General features: G+C 41.4%; 1 protein-coding gene across 1 annotated transcript; it reads right to left on the reverse strand.

Moving 5' to 3' along the window:
* Window positions 1-16796: 16796 nt before the first annotated feature.
* On the reverse strand, window positions 16797-17726 carry LOC134603709 (olfactory receptor 6Y1-like). The gene has a single exon (XM_063449888.1). It carries the CDS (start codon window positions 17724-17726, stop codon window positions 16797-16799), a length of 930 nt encoding a protein of 309 aa, XP_063305958.1.
* Between the last annotated feature and the right edge of the window lie 255 nt (window positions 17727-17981).

The raw sequence follows: 17981 nt of genomic DNA on the forward strand, positions 1-17981 counted from the left end.
AAATGGGAGTTTGTCACAGTATGTATAGGGTATGTAGTGAGTGTAAATATGGACTGTAGTGTATGTTTGTATAGGTGATGTAGCAATGTAATGTCTGTAGGGGCTCAAGAGAGTGTGCATTTTTGTGTTCACAGGGAATTCAGAATGTGTCTGTTAGGAATGTAGTGTGTAGGTGGCACAGTGTGTATATATAGAGGATCTAGTGTGTGTGTATGGAATATACTGTGAGTGTATAGGAACCGGAGTGTGTGTAGGAGATTCAACGTTTGTATAAGGGATGTAGTGTGGGTAATGGTGAAGTGTGTGTATAAAGAATGTAGTGAGTTAGTCTGAAATGTAGTGTGTAGTAGGTATAAGGCCATATAGTGTCAGGCCCATCGCTTCCAATAGGTGACTTAGGCAGTCACCGATGGAGCTACTTAGAAGAGGGCACTGTGAGCATAGTATAAGCTGCCGGTGTGGCAATCCTCATGCTGCAGCCACCTGAGCGCTGTATAGCAAGCTTCAGGTGGCATAGCCAGGGCCAACGTGTAAAGCATTAAAAATTCTAGCCCCTCTTAAATCTCTTCACAGATCCATAGGTATGCCCCTTCTCGGTCTCTCCGCTCTGCCCATGATCCTCTCCTCTCTGCAGCTCCCTTCCTATGGAATAGTCTGCCTACCACCATCAGACTCTCCCTTAGACAATTCCCAACTCAATTGTTTAAGAAGTACCCTAAAACCCATTGTGACAAAATCCCCTATTTTGTGTGTACTAGTGCCCTTGTTATATTCTGTTGGAGCATTTGGTACTATTTCCCTTCTTATTTTGTTTGCCAAACTAATCACCAAACACCGACCACCCTCCTGGCTCGTTAAGTTGAAACAAACCACAAGAATGCAGTGTTCTCTTTGTGTGGCCGTCGTTCATATAGCCGAATGCCACATGGTGAAGAAAGCGGTGGCCATCTTGTCGCACGAACTCAGGCAGCGGGACTTGGTCGTCGAATGCCTGGAACTCTGAGACGGCCACTCAACAACCCGAACACCTGTCAAAACACACGAACGCCTGCTTCTGGCTGCGGCAAGCTAGGAGAACCTGGTTCGATGGTTTGTTCGACTAAAACTACCGAACCATTACTATAATATGAGCCAGGGGATTCATTAACTTTTTTGATGATTTCACTACTTCCCATTCAGATGGAAACGCACGAACTAGACCGACCCCTATAGCTAAAATCGTGGACCTATTTCTGGACATACTTTTTCAGAGCAATCGGTCCAAACCTTTAAGCCCATGGCGATTCGACTGTGTTCGTGGGATCTGAGCACTTTTTGTATATATTGCTATCTGGGGATATGTAGACTATGGGGGTTCAGTTATGCGAAAAATTATTTTATGTATTTTAAAGTGTTTTGTGAATTTTGTAACTTTTAAATATTTTCTGTACCTGGAGATAATTAAGTTTACTACGGCCACTTAACCCAATAATCTCCAGGATAGAGAGGAGGGATTATACTGTTTCTGTGGGAGTGTTTTACATTGTAACTGTATGCTGATTGGTTATTGTAATTGTGTCCCTATCCCCCACACGGTCCATGTGGGAGTATACCTTGCTTGGATAAAAGGCTAAGCTGTGGCCTCCATTAAACAGATCATTTTACCCCTTCATGAAGTCTTGGCTCATGTTTGGGGGTTGGGAGTTATAATCACTACACCTTCTGCTATACATTGGATTTCGGGAGATTCTGCACGGATATACTCAGTTAGAATATAAGGGATCCGTTACACTATCTTTTTAGGAAAGCTTTTGGCCTCCCAGAGAAAGCTCTACCTCACATACCTGTCTTTTGCTCTCTCCTAAAGGGCAGCACTCAAATCTAGCTCTGCTTCACTCCCATCTTATTTAATTGCTTTCTCATGTCCTATATGTGTTTTACACCCCTACAGACTATAAACTCATTTGAGCAGGGTTCTCTTCAACCTATCCGTCCGCTAAGTTTTTTGCAGTTGTACTATTTATAGTTAAATCCCCCCCTCTTATAATATTGTAAAGCACTATGGAATCTGTTGGTGCTATATAAATGGTATTAAGAAAAAAATAATAATAATAATAATGTCATACTGGAATGTCACACTTTTTTGTGTTTCATAAAACATGCAGAGTTAGCAAAATGAACATCATGTTTGGCAGAATGCAGCACACCCACACTAATGATGCGATGATGCCAGAGCAGGTTTGAGACTTCATTATTATTATTGTTATTATTATTATTATTATTATTTGTGACAGAACCATCCGTTGTCTATTTCTTTTGTGGGTTCGTCTATTTTGTGCCATCCGTCTAAATGACTGTGTTCAGTATCCTAACCATCCGAATGACTGTTTTCCCGAATAAAACTGCCGAACGGATGGCCACCCAGAAGAGAAGTGTGCTGCTGGTTAACCTTTTGATCCCAATTAGAACATTGTGGTTAACCGCAGACACTTCTCAATTAAGCCGACTTCGGGGTGGCCGCCGTTCGCATGTCGACCACGAGGCAGCGGCCATCTTTAATCAGACAAAAACCCAGCGGTGTTCGGCTCTGATTCCATGGAACTAAAAACGGACACCTTTTCTGCCGAACACCGCTGAAACTATGGGTCATCAGGCTGCCTCGACAAGACCATACGAATACCAGCTGTTCGGGAGTTCTACCGTCGACCGAAAGTATGTAACCCAGATAGCCTTCCCATGGAGTCGATCGCCTGCCGAAAGACTATAAGAACTTTGACTCCGTGGCGATTGAACTATACGAATGGGATCTGAGTGCTATTCGTCAATAATGTGCCCTCAGATCCCGGCTATCTGGGGATATGTGATATGGATGTGAAATATACAGTCATCATAAAGTTATGTATTTTTATGTATTTTCTGAGTTTATATTTAAAATGGCGATGGGTCTTTGTCCTGGAGATAATTGCATTTCTTCCCAATTATCTCCAGGGCAGGAAGTAGGAAACCCCATTGCATTGTGGGAAAAGTATATGCTTGTATGTCTGGAATGTCCTGCTGTACATCTATAATTTCAGTCTCCCATTTGGTCCCCTAGGGGAGTGTCCACCAAGTGGGAGACCTGCATAAACACGGGCGGGTAGCCCACAGTAAATCCAGATCCTGTTTGACCCTCAATACGGAGCTTCTGTCTCGTTATTGGGGGGATTGCTTATTCACGCTTAGAGACTGTTTATGGGAAACTTATGCCGCTTGGTGGATATCGTGATTCGGTTGTTAGCGGCAGTTCGTGGAGTTCGGTTCGTGAACCAGAGTGCATTCACGGATCCCGTTCGGGAGATTATCACTTCCCCTGGTTATGGTTCGTGGATTACACATTATACGAACAAGGGATTTAATACGGTGAGAGGGGAAGGTGAACTAAATGGCGATTTACTTATAGACACAAAAGGTGTCTTAACAACTAATCCCGTCGCTTGCCACCAGTTGTTAAGACACCTTTTGTGTCTATAAGTAAATCGCCATTTAGTTCACCTTCCCCTCTCACCGTATTAAATCCCTTGTTCGTATAATGTGTAATCCACGAACCATAACCAGGGGAAGCGATAATCTCCCGAACGGGATCCGTGAATGCACTCTGGTTCACGAACCGAACTCCACGAACTGCCGCTAGTCGGCTTAATTGAGAAGTGTCTGCGGTTAACCACAACGTTCTAATTGGGATCAAAAGGTTAACCAGCAGCACACTTCTCTTCTGGGTGGCCATCCGTTCGGCAGTTTTATTCAGGAAAATAGTCATTTGGATGGTTAGGATACTGAACACAGTCATTTAGACGGATGGCACAAAATAGACGAACCCACAAAAGAAATAGACAACGGATGGTTCTGTCACATTATTATTATTATGTTATTATTTATATAGCACCGTCAAATTCCGCAGCGCTTTACAATGTGGATGAACGGAAATGTAGTTGTAACCAAACAAGTTGGAAACACAGGAACAGAGGGGTTGAGGGCCCTGCTCAATGAACTTACATGCTAGAAGGAGTGGGGTAAAGAGACACAAAAGGTAGGATAGTATTAGACTAGTGACAGTTGTAAGAGAGGAATCAGTTGGGAGCTATTAACAGGTTAATTGATATGCTTTTATGAAGAAGTGGGTTTTTAATGATTTTTGGGTGAGCATGGAGGGAAGCAAGTTCCACAGGAACGGTGCAGCCCTCAAGAAGTCTTAAAGGCAAGCATCAGAGGTGGGAGTACGGACAGAAGATAGACGTAAGTCTTCAGCAGATCGTAAGGGCCTAGACAGGACAAATTTGTGTATTAGGGAGGATAGATAGGTGGGAGCAACATTATGTAGAGATTTGAAAGCAATAACCAGATTTTTAAATTGAGCCAATGTAGGGACTGACAGAAGGGTGAGGCGTGGGAGGTGCGGGCAGACAGGAAGATCAGCCTCAACGTCGCATTCATTATGGACTGTAACGGCGCAAGTTGGGAGCACGTAAGACCACTGAGAGGATTACAGTAGTCAAGGTCAGAAAGGACAGTGTAATGGACCAGCACCTTAGTCGCATCTGGCGTTAAGTAGGGTTGGATGTGCGCAATGTTTTTGAGATGGAAACGACAGGATTTGGTGATAGACTGAGCAAGGAGGAGGTTGAAGGAGAGGTCGGAGTCAAAGAGAACACCTAGGCAGCGAGTCTGCATGTTGGAGCTGATGGTAGCACCATTGACTTGGAGGGAGACAGACACAGGAGTAATATTTGAGGGAGTAATGACCAGAATTTCAGTTTTGGTCAAGTTGAGTTTAAAAAAGTGGGCAACCATCCAGTTAGAAATAGCAGAGAGGCAGTCAGAGACACTAGTCAAGAGAGATGGGGTGAGATCAGGAGAGGACAGGTAGATTTGCGTGTCATCTGCATAGAAATGATATTGGAAGCCAAAGGACCTAATTAGTTTACCAAGGGAGGCAGTATAGATGGAGAACAGTAGGGGACCAAGGACTGAACCTTGGGGGACACAAACAGAGAGGAGTTGGGGAGAAGAAGCAGAGCCAGAGAAAGAAACACTAAAGAGTGCTGGGAGAGGTAGGAGGAACACCAGGAGAGAGTAATATCTTGTAGACCGATATTGTGGAGGATGAGAAGAGGCTGTTGATGATCAACAGTTTCAAAAGCAGCAGACAGGTCAAGGAGAATTAGGATAGAGTAGTGACCACGAAATTTTGCAGCAAGTAGATCATTGGATACTTTGGTCAGTGCCGTTTCCACAGAGTGCTTAGCGCAGAAACCAGACCGAAGCGGGTCTTGCAGAGAGTTGGACTCGAGGAAGTTATGAATGAGGAAGCTGTTGCAAAATGGCAAATGCATTTCAGAAGATAAGGACTGTATATTTTAAGACTTGAATATATTTTATTTTGGAATAAATATTTAGTTTATCAACTGTTCCATCTGAAGTTTCCACTTGATGAATGGAAAGTGTTACTGCTAGATCACATGTGCCTGCTATGCTTAAGCTGGTCTGTGAGGCTCTGGTACATGAGTGGTCCTTTGACTCCACATATATTGCAGTCAAGTAGTCCTGAAATATTACAATATTATGGTATTTTCTGTTTCATTCCAAAGCTCACACAATTGCCATCAAAAAGGTGAGGTGTCTCAAGATATTATGAGTGCAAAATGTAAAGACATTGTTCACCATTATCCATTATTCATTGTTTAAAAACATTTATATACTATGTGATGTTTGTTTTCTCTTTCAATGTTTATTTGACCAAAATGCAGTAAAATATCTGTACTGTCAAGATATTTCCGATATTTATACACCTTTTTTATTTTGGTTTGTAAAAATCCACTTTGTTGTGCATTTTATCTGATGTATATTGAGGAAACAATGTGTTTCTGATCCCCATTTAACATGTCACATTTACTTATATTTATTAGACAGGGTGCCACCACTACAATAACAGCACCAGCAGCACCTCCTCCAATTCTACCACCATGAAGCAGAATAAATAGGATGTTGAGAATAGAGCCAGTCATCAACACAGGCAGTTGCGACAGGAAGAGTTGGACTCCTCATCTTCCTAGGGTAATGTCCACCATCCCACTAATTTTGTTGGAATTAATTCCAGGATCATGTGAAAACAGCAGTCTAACAACATTACTGCCTGTTTACATAGATTGTTAAAATGTTGCTACTAGTCAGCATGATTTTCTTTCCTTCACGACACACTGTGGCAGTGGTAGTAGAGGAGGAGGTTCAAATTACTGCAAGCCATAATCAAATTATATAATATTTAATAGATTCTACAGTACAAATTACACTTGATTTATTCAATTAATATTAATAAAACTCTATACTTGCATGCCTATTTGTTATAGCATTATATTATTCTCTTATGTGTGCTGTGGTATAAAAAAAACTTACTTAGTTAATGCAAAATGGTATTAGAAGTGATTTAGTAAAAGCAATAGATATCTACATGCAAGAATAGTAACATTCAATAGGATAGTATATGGTGTTTATGTAGTGATACCCAGGACTGCACTCATTGGGCTCTAAACAAGCCTATTTCTGAAAAGAAAATGCAGAACCTGGACCTGAACAATATGATCTAGGCTCAGCAGATAATCATTGTGTCTTTACTTTATAAACTAGCACTCTCACAATATCTCCAACCCGCCTCCTGCTTTTGCTCCAGATTCAATGATATATCTTCCTTGATGCTCTCATATGTTCTATATATAAATTGTCAAAAATAAATTCATGATATTCAATAAGTTATGAACCATTTGAGCCCCTAAATTTGAGTCCTTGTTCATGGAAGCTGTCATGGTTTCGGTCCGTCATCTGAGGGTCTTTTCAAGTAGGTCAGGGTGTGATCCCAGGAGTCATCCGACTCTCTCCAATCCCACTTATTGCGTCCACCTCGTCAGAGGCACGTCCAGGCTACGGCCGAGTGGCTCCCAGCATCAGAAGTTGAGCCGGGCGTGGGGGGTGGTGAGAGTAGCTAGAGGAAATGTATTATGAGTGAAGGAAGGGGGAAGTAGATAAGTGGGAGAGGGAAAGAATGAAAGAGAAAGATAAAGAGAAAAAAAAAGGGGGGGGGAGAAGGTTTTAGAAGGTTTAGGTTATTCTAGCAAAATCAGCTGAGGATATCAACTCCTGCAGTAGAAACATCATTGGATGTATCTTTCTCTCTCCTTGACTGTGGTAGCTTTCAGGTCCTCAAATTTTCTGGCTTCCTCAACTTCTTCCACCCATTGTGTAACCTTAGGTTTCTGCGACTGTCTCCAACAGATCGGGATTATAACTTTTGCCACGTTTAAGAGTCTTGGAATTGCCAAGCTTTTGTAGCCTTGTACTGGAGTTGACATATGATGAAGCAGGTATGTTGCTGGTTCCACTGGTGGCGGTTCCTCAGATAGTCTTTTCACCACCTGACTGATCATGTCCCAGAATGGCATGACCAATCTGTAGGACTACCCTACTTGTAGAAAAGTGCCTTGATCCTTCCCACAGCGCCAGCAGAGGTCTGGTTCCTCTGGGTTTTGCCGGTGTAGTATGGTCGGTGTCAGGTACCATCTCATCAGGAGCCTGCAATAGTTTGGCAGTAATGATTCAGAGTTTTAACTGGACACCAGTCGTTGTTTGTGGGCTATAGGGATACTTTAACTGGAGGGTCTGTCTGTTTGTTTTGTTTTGTTTTGGTGTGTCTTAATATAAGTATGTAATGATCTGTGATTTTTATGAGATCATAGATTGTAGATATTAAGACAATGAACTTGGCTTGACAATGATTCTATAGTAAATTATTTGGGTCATAGGAAATAGGTCATGGATAGAGGTGCCCCTAGTTTTGAAAGCAGAACCTTGGTGCTGTGAATGCACAGTGGTAAAATATGCACTGGTTCTATCAATAAGAAGTCATCCAGATAATGAATTACTTCTGGGCATCTTGTGAAATTAAGGAGAAGCAATCAGAGAGTTTTGAAGGAGAAGTTGAATATTTTAGAGCTGCTTTTGCCCCAAATGTTAGTCGGGTTGAAAAATAAAATTTTTCTCTCGACTTAACACCATGTAAAGGCCATTGAGATGAATGGATATAGAGTAGATTAAAGGCGTTGGAAATACTGGTTTTACTAAGCACGTTGACTTTCATGCTTTTAAAATAGCCTCTATTATTCACGGTAGTATATTGGAGTGAAAATTCTTTGGATGGGATTAATTAATTTATGCTGAGTGTGGCTACCGAACGTGGAGCCGAAAGGTCGATAATCATCCTCTTTTTGTTATTACATTTGCCTGTGGCTTTACCTTTAGGATTGGTTTGTCAACATACAAAAGGAGGATGATTAAAAGGACCTAGCATCCTTTTGATACATCTTCCCACCATAGTGTGCTTGACCATACCTATATCGACATAGAGTGGGGGTGAGGGGGAGGGAGAGAAAACTACTTCTAATGAATGTTGACTTATAAACAAAGAGGGAGGGAAATAAAAGTGAGAAATAAAGACAACAAAAACTGAGCACATAGGCCAAGCAAAGGGGACCATATGGTATGAATTGCTGCAAGAACAAGTGGTGCAGCATCTGAACAGTTTGACAGTTAGCGGTGTAACCATCGAGACCAAGATTAATGTACAGCATATCCTAAATTAACAAAACCTGGCCGAATGGCCATTAAAAGCAGTGTGGCTAAATGGCGGTATACAACAGAGTGGCCGAGTGGCTGCAAATAACACTGGGCAGTATGACAGCAAAAAAACGGGAGCCCAAATGGCCACGAATAACAGCAGGGAGAGTGCGACACTGCATGTCTATGGAGAGACCCGAATATGGAGATAGGACGAATGAGCCATAAGGTAAAATACTGCAATACTTTCAGTTCTGTTACAGGGCTTCAGTGAGATGGACCGAGGGAGCGGAGGTGTCTGCATGGTCCTGCTGTTAATAATGGTGGCCAAATGACCATTAATAATTTTTTTACTATCAATCATCTCTTTATTTGGCATCACTGATAGAACTCTAAATCACGTTACAAACAAACACGCTCGTTGCTGGGTTGTTTGTTCAGTTATATTTCCATATGATGCTTCGGAGTTATGGAATTCAGAGGAATTGTAATTCAACACAAAAAATTCAAAATGAATATCATGGAATTTATTGGAATCATCATATACATAGCTACCACATAAATTAGTGTTAAAACAGCAAGTGGATGCATAAATTGCTGTTCAGACAAATAGAAAAGCAATCTTTATGCAAATGTACACATTTTATTTATTTTTTAGTTTATTTGATCATCCTTTATAAATATATTGGGAAATATAGAGAATCCCCAGTATCCTTTATATTGCAATATTAAAATGAATATTACAAAGCATTCCTTAAGGGATTTTATAGGAAAAACCTGTACTCTTATTCTGTGTACTTAGACCTTGGTTCCACATATAAGAAGAAAAACTCACTGTATAAAAATGTTTAAAAATATATATATCTTGGGGCGTGGCCTGACCGTTCAAGAAAATGGACGTGTGAGCGATCGGCTCCGTGAGAGGACCCCAGAATACAGCGACTAACTCAGCGTCAAGAGAGATTTTTCCTACCTACAACAACTGCTTATTGCCAGGACACCATGGCACAACGCCTCACCAAAAAAAACAAAGTGAAAGAAGCACCTACCCTCCAAATCGCGGCTATGTCTTCACCGCCACGCCGAACGCAAGATGGCGCCGACAGGCCTACATCCCCGGCCTCCAGCTCCGGACGGAGCGACCTTACCTCTCTCTCCCACGGAGAACTCCCAGCCACGGAATCGGCGATACAGAAGATGCTGAACGGCTTACAAACATCATTACGAGCAGACTTCGCCCAGCTGGCGAAAGAAATAAGAGCAGATGTTAAAGCTCTCGGAGATCGAACCGATTACCTCGAAAGTAAAACTGAAGAAATCATAACAGCGCACAACAACGTGGTTGCAGCACATGATAAAATGGAGGCTAAAATTTCCACTATTCTTACCAAATTGGCGGACCACGAGGATAGAGACCGCCGTAATAATGTGCGCATTCGAGGGATACCAGACAACATTAACCCAGGAGAATTGGGCGACTATGTCCGTAATTTATTTAAGATTCTGGCTCCAGACCTTCCGGAATCTGCATTTTTACTGGACAGGACCCACAGGCTGCCTAGGCCTCGGCACCTCCCCGCGACTGCACCAAGGGATACTATCACAAGAATCCACTATTATACCACTAAAGAAACCATAATGGCAGCTTCCAGGAAACACCCTGATCTCCCCGCTGAATACAGCAAGATACAACTGTTCACTGATCTTTCGGCATCCACATTAGCTGCAAGAAGAACCTTCATGCCGATTACCAGTGCACTGAGAGCGGTGGACATTCCCTACAAATGGGGCTTTCCTGCACGTCTCATCGTAAAAAGGAATGGCGCGGAGAGGCACATTACCAACTTAGAAGATGGAAAAAGAGTCTTGATGGAATGGAATGTATCGTGGACAGGGGAAGATGCGACTACTACCGCCATCATCCAATCACCGAAGAAACTCACCCATGAATGGGACTTACATACCGCAGTTAAATGACTGGCCCTTCTTTGCCTATATGAACAATTGCATTTTGGACATAGTCTAACGATCCCACGGCAGACGAAACTGACGTTGGAGACCGGTAACCAGCACTTTTTGAAATGTATTCTTTATTCTTTATATGTTATTGTTTAATGGTTATAGGCAGGTCTTATAGAAAATACCACAGATCCAACGATAGGACTAGGGTTAATGTAATCTAAGGTTAAGGGGATTTTGTAAACGCGGTGGAATGGGTAACAATGACTATTTCCCCAAGTGTAAGCTAAGATCAGCCCAGTCACAGTTAATAAGGGTCAGCAGCACTGGGAAATACACTGCCTTCCCAACCAAGATACCAGAGACTAATGATGAACGGGTCACACTTTCACCTCACATGGTTCCACCCCGACCTCTCCACACAACGAGGGTGGCAACTACGAGTTTACACACGTGAACTATAAAAAGGTGCACAGGTCCCACCGGGTTGCTACTTGCTCCCCGAGGGCTCTTACATATGCACATATGACAAGGTGTTGTATCTCACAGTCGCCCTACGATACACACTTTCTAGCATATACTTGGGCACTAATGACCCTCAGATGCTTGATGAGACTATAGAGGGTTCACAAACACACCGCAAATAGCTATAGCATTTATAATCCTATAGCAGTCGACCATCCTATCACGGATAGGGGCCCCCTCGACGACGACACAATACTCTCTCCACCATACAAACATTGTTACTAATGTGCTCTTCTCATTATATGGAGAACCGCGTTACATAAGGTTCTTCTTTGTGATGCGAATATAGGTTTACTGTGCTAACCACAGAACAACATGTCGCGTGACAACTTAGACTATGATTGATGTTAACTCTATACGAAGTTAGAATAACGCCGCAAACGCGGATCCACTCTATGAGGCAACATAGCACTGCCCAAATCCATCACAGTAGTCATAACACTACTGGTGCACAAAACAAAAAACAAAAAAAACAAAAAGAAAAACAAAAAAACAACATAAATGGAAAAAAAAAAAAAAAAAAATCACATAATACATGCCTTACGGATTTATGGAGACCGGCAGGAAAATTGACTATGTGCCATTGACAATCTCTCTCTCTACCAACCAGGGGACTCTCGGCCCCACAAGGGCTTCACTGCCCAAACGCTAGGACGACTAGGTCTTATGTTATAGACCTTTTCTTTGTATATAGTTACTTCTGTATTTTTGGTTTTCCACCCCTATCAACCACCCCACCCCCCCCTAAGGCGACTTACTATCGACAGAACTGGAGGGTTTCTGCCCCATATAGAAAAGTAATGTTCACGCATATATACCACTTAGACGTTCAAAGAGATGTACCCTGGATCCCCAACAAAACCACTATTAGATCTTGCACTGCAACCAATGTTATACCTAGACACCTAGATGGTAACGAACCGAGCCCGCGGCTCAAGCCTAGAGATCTCATGCCAAGTCCAAATGACCCTTAACATTCTTTCAATAAACACTAAAGGCCTCAATACACCCCACAAACGTCGCATGGCCTTGCTGGAGGCTAAAAATCAGAAAGCCCATGTAGCGTTTTACCAAGAAACTCATTTCCAAACTTCCAATCAACCTAAATTCTCCTCTAAATATTTCCCTATAGGCTACCATTGTACATACAGAAAAAAAAAAAGAGGCGTTACTACCCTGATTAGCAAAGAAGTCTCATTTCAGATGATAAAAAAACTGAGTGACAAAAAAGGACGGTACCTCTTACTCCAATGCGTAATTAACAATGCTCACTACACCTTGGTTAACGTATACGGACCTCAGAATGACCACCATAACTTTCTAGACCGCATCCTGGCTTTAGCAAATGCCCACAAATTTGGGGACATCATAATTGGTGGAGACACTAATTTCATCCTTGACACAAATCTCGACACCACTTCCTCCTCTAAAATCTCGCAAAAAACTGCGAAACAACGGGCTCGTTCCATTTCTCTCATAGAACACACGCTACATTCACATGGATACACCGATATCTGGAGAACATTACACCCACTAGATAAGGACTATACGCACCATTCCCTAGTTCATAATTCGTATTCTAGACTGGACCGCTTCATTATACCGGTATCGATCACAGCAAAAATGTCTAGCGCCAATATTGGCACTATCACATGGTCCGACCATGCCCCAATCACATTATCAGTCATACTACAACATCCCACGAGCGGAAACCGCACATGGAGGCTCAATGACACCCTCCTTAACGACCACAAACTTGTACAGCAAATCACAGATGATTTGACAACATACTTCGCCTTAAATGATACAGGAGAAACAGGAATAGAGACTTTATGGCAGGCCCATAAGGCGGTCCTTCGAGGACAATTTATTAAACACGCTAGTTACAACAAGAAACAACGGATGACGATGTACATTGATATACACAAAGAGTTAACTACACTCACCCGTACAAATAAACAATCGCCGTCACATGACATTACAAAACGGATCCTTGAACTACAGTCCAAACTGAAAGATTTAGAAACAGCAAAAACGATATACATATTAATGAAAATGAAACATAAATTTTTTAAAGAGGGAAATAGGGCTGGGAAGATTTTGGCAACCCAACTTAAAGCCAGATCTCTGGCTTCCAAAATAGCATTCCTAGACAAGGGGCAGGGAGGGAAAATTACTAATCTGCATGAAATAGTGGAGGAATTTAGTAGCTATTACAGCGAATTATATAATTTAGTAAAGAACCCCGAATGCCATACCCCTACCCAAGCCGACATAGACACATTCCTGAACGACATTCACCCACATACCATTACACCTGAAGAAAGCCGCAAATTAATACAGCCCTTTACGGCGCATGAAATTATAAATGTCCTCAAACAACTACCTAAACACAAGTCACCTGGTCCAGACGGGTTTACCAACCTCTACTACTATACCTTTAGAGACATTCTTGCGCCACACTTAACAAAACTGTTCAATCACTGTTTCCAAGGGGGGTCTATGCCCACAGCGATGCTTCAAGCCCACATAACTACCTTACCAAAGCCTGGGAAACCCCCAACCCAGTGCTCCAATTTTCGCCCAATATCCTTACTGAACTGTGACACAAAAATTTATGCTAAACTATTAGCGAATAGAATAAGCCCTATATTGACACGTGTAATACATAATGACCAGTCAGGCTTCATTAAAGGTAGACAAGGCTCTGATAATACTAGGAAAATACTTAATATACTATCACACATTTCAACCGAAAAAACAGAAAGCCTTTTATTGGCACTAGACGCTGAAAAAGCCTTTGATAGGCTGAACTGGACTTATATGACATCAGTTTTACACAAATACAAATTCCCACAAGAGATGACAAGGGGCATAATGGCACTGTATACCACCCCAACAGCTCAAGTATACAATTCAGGATTCACTTCATCACCATTCAATCTTTCTAACGGTACCAGACAAGGCTGCCCGCTGTCTCCTCTTCTTTTCATCCTTGCACTAGAACCACTAGCGCTCAAGATTAGAAACGACACACACATCTCAGGGATACCCATAGGAAACTCTAACTTTAAACTGTCTATGTTTGCGGACGACATACTACTGACTATTAGCAACCCAGAAACGTCTCTGCCCCGCCTCATGTGCCTCCTACAGGAATATGGGAGGATATCATATTACAAACTCAACAACAATAAAACACAAGCACTTCCACTCCATATACCCACATCACGAGTTGATACCCTACGCCAGGCCCACAAATTTGACTGGAAACAGAACTACATCACATATCTAGGAGTAAAGCTTGCATTGCATGCACACAACACCATATCACTAAATTATGGACCATTGCTGCGAACATGCACCTCTCTTATCCAAACGTGGAAAAATGTACACCTTTCATGGCTAGGTCGAATTAATACTGTAAAAATGGTTCTGCTACCCAAAATTCTCTACATCTTTAGAATGTTACATCTCCAGGTACCGCCACACACTCTCAAGACCATACAGTCCATATTGTCCAGATTTATCTGGAACAAAACAAAACCACGAATTCCTATTTCCTTGCTCCAACAGACACAATCTAAAGGGGGCCTAGGGGTACCTAAAATAGCCACTTATTTCAAAGCTGCTGTTCTTGAATCTGCCATAAGGCTCCATGCGCCCAGACACTCATTCCAGTGGGCAGATATGGAATCAGACAAAACTCAACCACATGCTCTGTTACACTTAATGTGGACGCCCAAAGCACTTCGCCCACCAAAAATATCCTTGTACCCCACCGCCATATTGATGCTGAAGTTCTGGGACAGGCTGTTGGCCACCGTATCCGAAAAGGGGAAATATTGCGTAGATGCTCCTATAGAAGCATGGGCAGGACTCACACCATGGCTATCATTAAAAACGTGGACCACTTATGGCGTGAGATTCATCAAGGATCTATGTATACAGAATGAAATAAAAACGTTCCCCAACCTACAAACGCAATTTAACATACCCAACTCGTGTATATTCCAATATTTACAACTAAAAAGTATCATAAACACTCAAGTAACGCTTAGACAACAGACCACACCACAAAGCGTCACAGACGCACTAGCGGTTATATCTGGATGTCACTCAGCACCACTGAAATCCAAAACTCTATCATTGTGCTATAAGGCTCTATTAGGCCAGAGTACCCCCCATACGTTTAATTATGTTCGACAATGGGAAAAAGAGGGATTACCCAACCTTCCAGACGAAAAATGGCTTAAAGCACTCAACGCCCTTAGAGGTCTCACCTCTTGTTTCTCTCATGTAGAAGCCCATAAGAAGGTGCTCTATAGATGGTACCTTACTCCACAAAGACTACACCAAATATACCCGAATTCAATCCCTGAATGCTGGAGATGCATGACAGAAATAGGTAACATGACACACATATGGTGGGACTGTAGAGGAATTAAACCACTGTGGAACCAAGTCGAGCAACTTCTACAACGCACCCTCAATATAACAACATCTTTAACACCTACTATAGCGCTCTTATTGCTCTTCCCTCCGCAGTGGCCGAAAACAAATCAAAAGATAGCCTCCTCAGTAATTTTAGCAGCGCGACACTTAATAGCCCAACAGTGGAAAAGCACAAGGTGCCCCTCTCGAAAGGAATTACTAGACAGAGTAAATCAATATTACAAATACGAGCTACTTTCATCCGATTCTCCTATGAAGAGAAAACAAACAGAACAAACTTGGCTACCATGGTTTGAGGGATTACATAGCGACACCACGCCAAATACTTTATTGGAGGATCCACAACACCCAACACCATAGGTCACCACAAGAAACACGAGGCTGGGGCTTAGGTATAGTCTGCTAATTGGGCTAGAATTAGGGGCAGAACTACAGATGGTTCCGGTTACTCAGGGCAAGATACTTAACTATATAAATGTATAAATGTTTCACATATCTACATATGATGTATGCGTATCCAATGATATAACCTTGTTTTTTTTTTTTGATGCCTCACGATGTTGCACCACCTGGTGCAAATGAAACATGCATTATTATGTCGCCAATTGTACTTCCCCCCCCCTCTTTTCCTTTCTGTACCCCTCCCACTTATGTTTTGATGTTTTGATTTTTCCTGGAAAATAAAAAACTTTAAATTTGAAAAAAAAAAAAATATATATATATATATATATCTTGATGATCTTTCATGATACAATGAAAGCTATGAAAATGTCCAGATTTTGCAGTCTGAATTACCCCATAAAGCGTTGAATGGTATTGGCACATTAGCATGAGGTCATTTGGACTTTAGTGAACAGCTATGTATTTGGTGACCCAAGGTAACAGAGCTGGAATAAAATCCTATGAGGCCCTAGGCAGGTTACCAGTTGGAATACCCCATTCACTCTTAGTTCACACTTAGTTCACTCATGCCCCACAAGCAGGAGTTTTGCCTGCTTTGTATTTTGTTTGAGATGATAACTTAAAAATCTAATTATTATAGTGTACTTGTTAATTTAAATATAGTCTTTATAATGTGGATTAATAAAAATGCAACAATAACAAGATGATGTAAAATTAAACAATAACGAGATAATGTAAACTAAGGTAATTAGTGATTAGAACATCAGGAGGAAAGGGTTACCATAAGGAAGAGGATTAGTGAATAGATGCACAAAGCTTACATATTTCTCCTATATTTACTTTAACATTGAAAATGTTTTTCTAATTGACAACTTGATATCCTTATTCCTAAGACTATATATAAATGGATTAATAAGAGGAGTCAGTACTGTGTATAGAAGTGATAACACTTTCTTTAAAGTAAAAGCATTTTCTGTTGATGGGGATGTATAGATAAATATAAGTATTCCATAATATGTGCAAAGAACCATGAGGTGGGAGCTGCAGGTGGAGAAGGCTTTTTTCCGTCCTATGGTCGATGAAATCTTGAGAATAGAGGAAATAATCTTGATGTAACTCAAAATGATAAAGACAATGGGAGTGACAAGAAGGGGGAACGACAGGATAAAATCTGATGTTTCTATAAAAGATGTGCTTGAACAGGAAAGCTGAAGAATTGGAGCTAGGTCACAGAAAAAAAAGTCAATAATGTTGGGGCCACAGAATGACAGCTTACTCAATGGTACGATTTCTATTATTTGCAAAATGATCCCAGTTAACCAGCACCAGACAACCAGGTGGAGACAGAGTCTGTGGCTCATGACAGATGAATAATGCAATGGATTACAGATAGCCAGGTAGCGGTCATAGGACATGACTGCAAGAAGAAGGCATTCTGTACAGGTAGATACCCAATAAATATAGTACTGTGTGATACAGCCACTTACAGACATAACCACAACTCCATGTAATGCAGTATGCAGCATACAAGGCGTAATGTTTGTAGTGACCACAATCTCAGAAAATGAAAAATTACTAAGAAAAAAGTACATGGGTGTGTGGAGACGTGCATCAAAGTATACTGCAACAATAATCAGCAGGTTTCCAATTAGTGTTATAAGGAAAACAAGAAGCAGAACAAAGAAGAATACGAATCTGCCTGTGTTAGTGTTGTTGAAGGTCATCATAATGAATTCACGGACTACTGTCTGGTTCTGTAAACTCATTTTCTCAGAAAGCAAAAGCAGAAATGCAGAAATAAATGAAATGTCCTAGTTTAAATTCTGTTTAATCTATTACAGTATTCAGTGATTTACAAAATAAAACACATCCACGTTTCTGAAAGCTGTTCCAGAGTGTATTCTACCACTGCTTATTTTGAATGTTTTAAATCTTCAGAGTAGACTGCAGGGGATTCTTTGATGATCTAATGGAAAATAAAATTCCCTTCTCTTAAAACAATTAAAACACAAATTAGAAGC

The sequence above is a fragment of the Pelobates fuscus genome, chromosome 3 (genome assembly GCF_036172605.1).
Source record: "Pelobates fuscus isolate aPelFus1 chromosome 3, aPelFus1.pri, whole genome shotgun sequence".
NCBI lineage: Eukaryota > Metazoa > Chordata > Amphibia > Anura > Pelobatidae > Pelobates > Pelobates fuscus.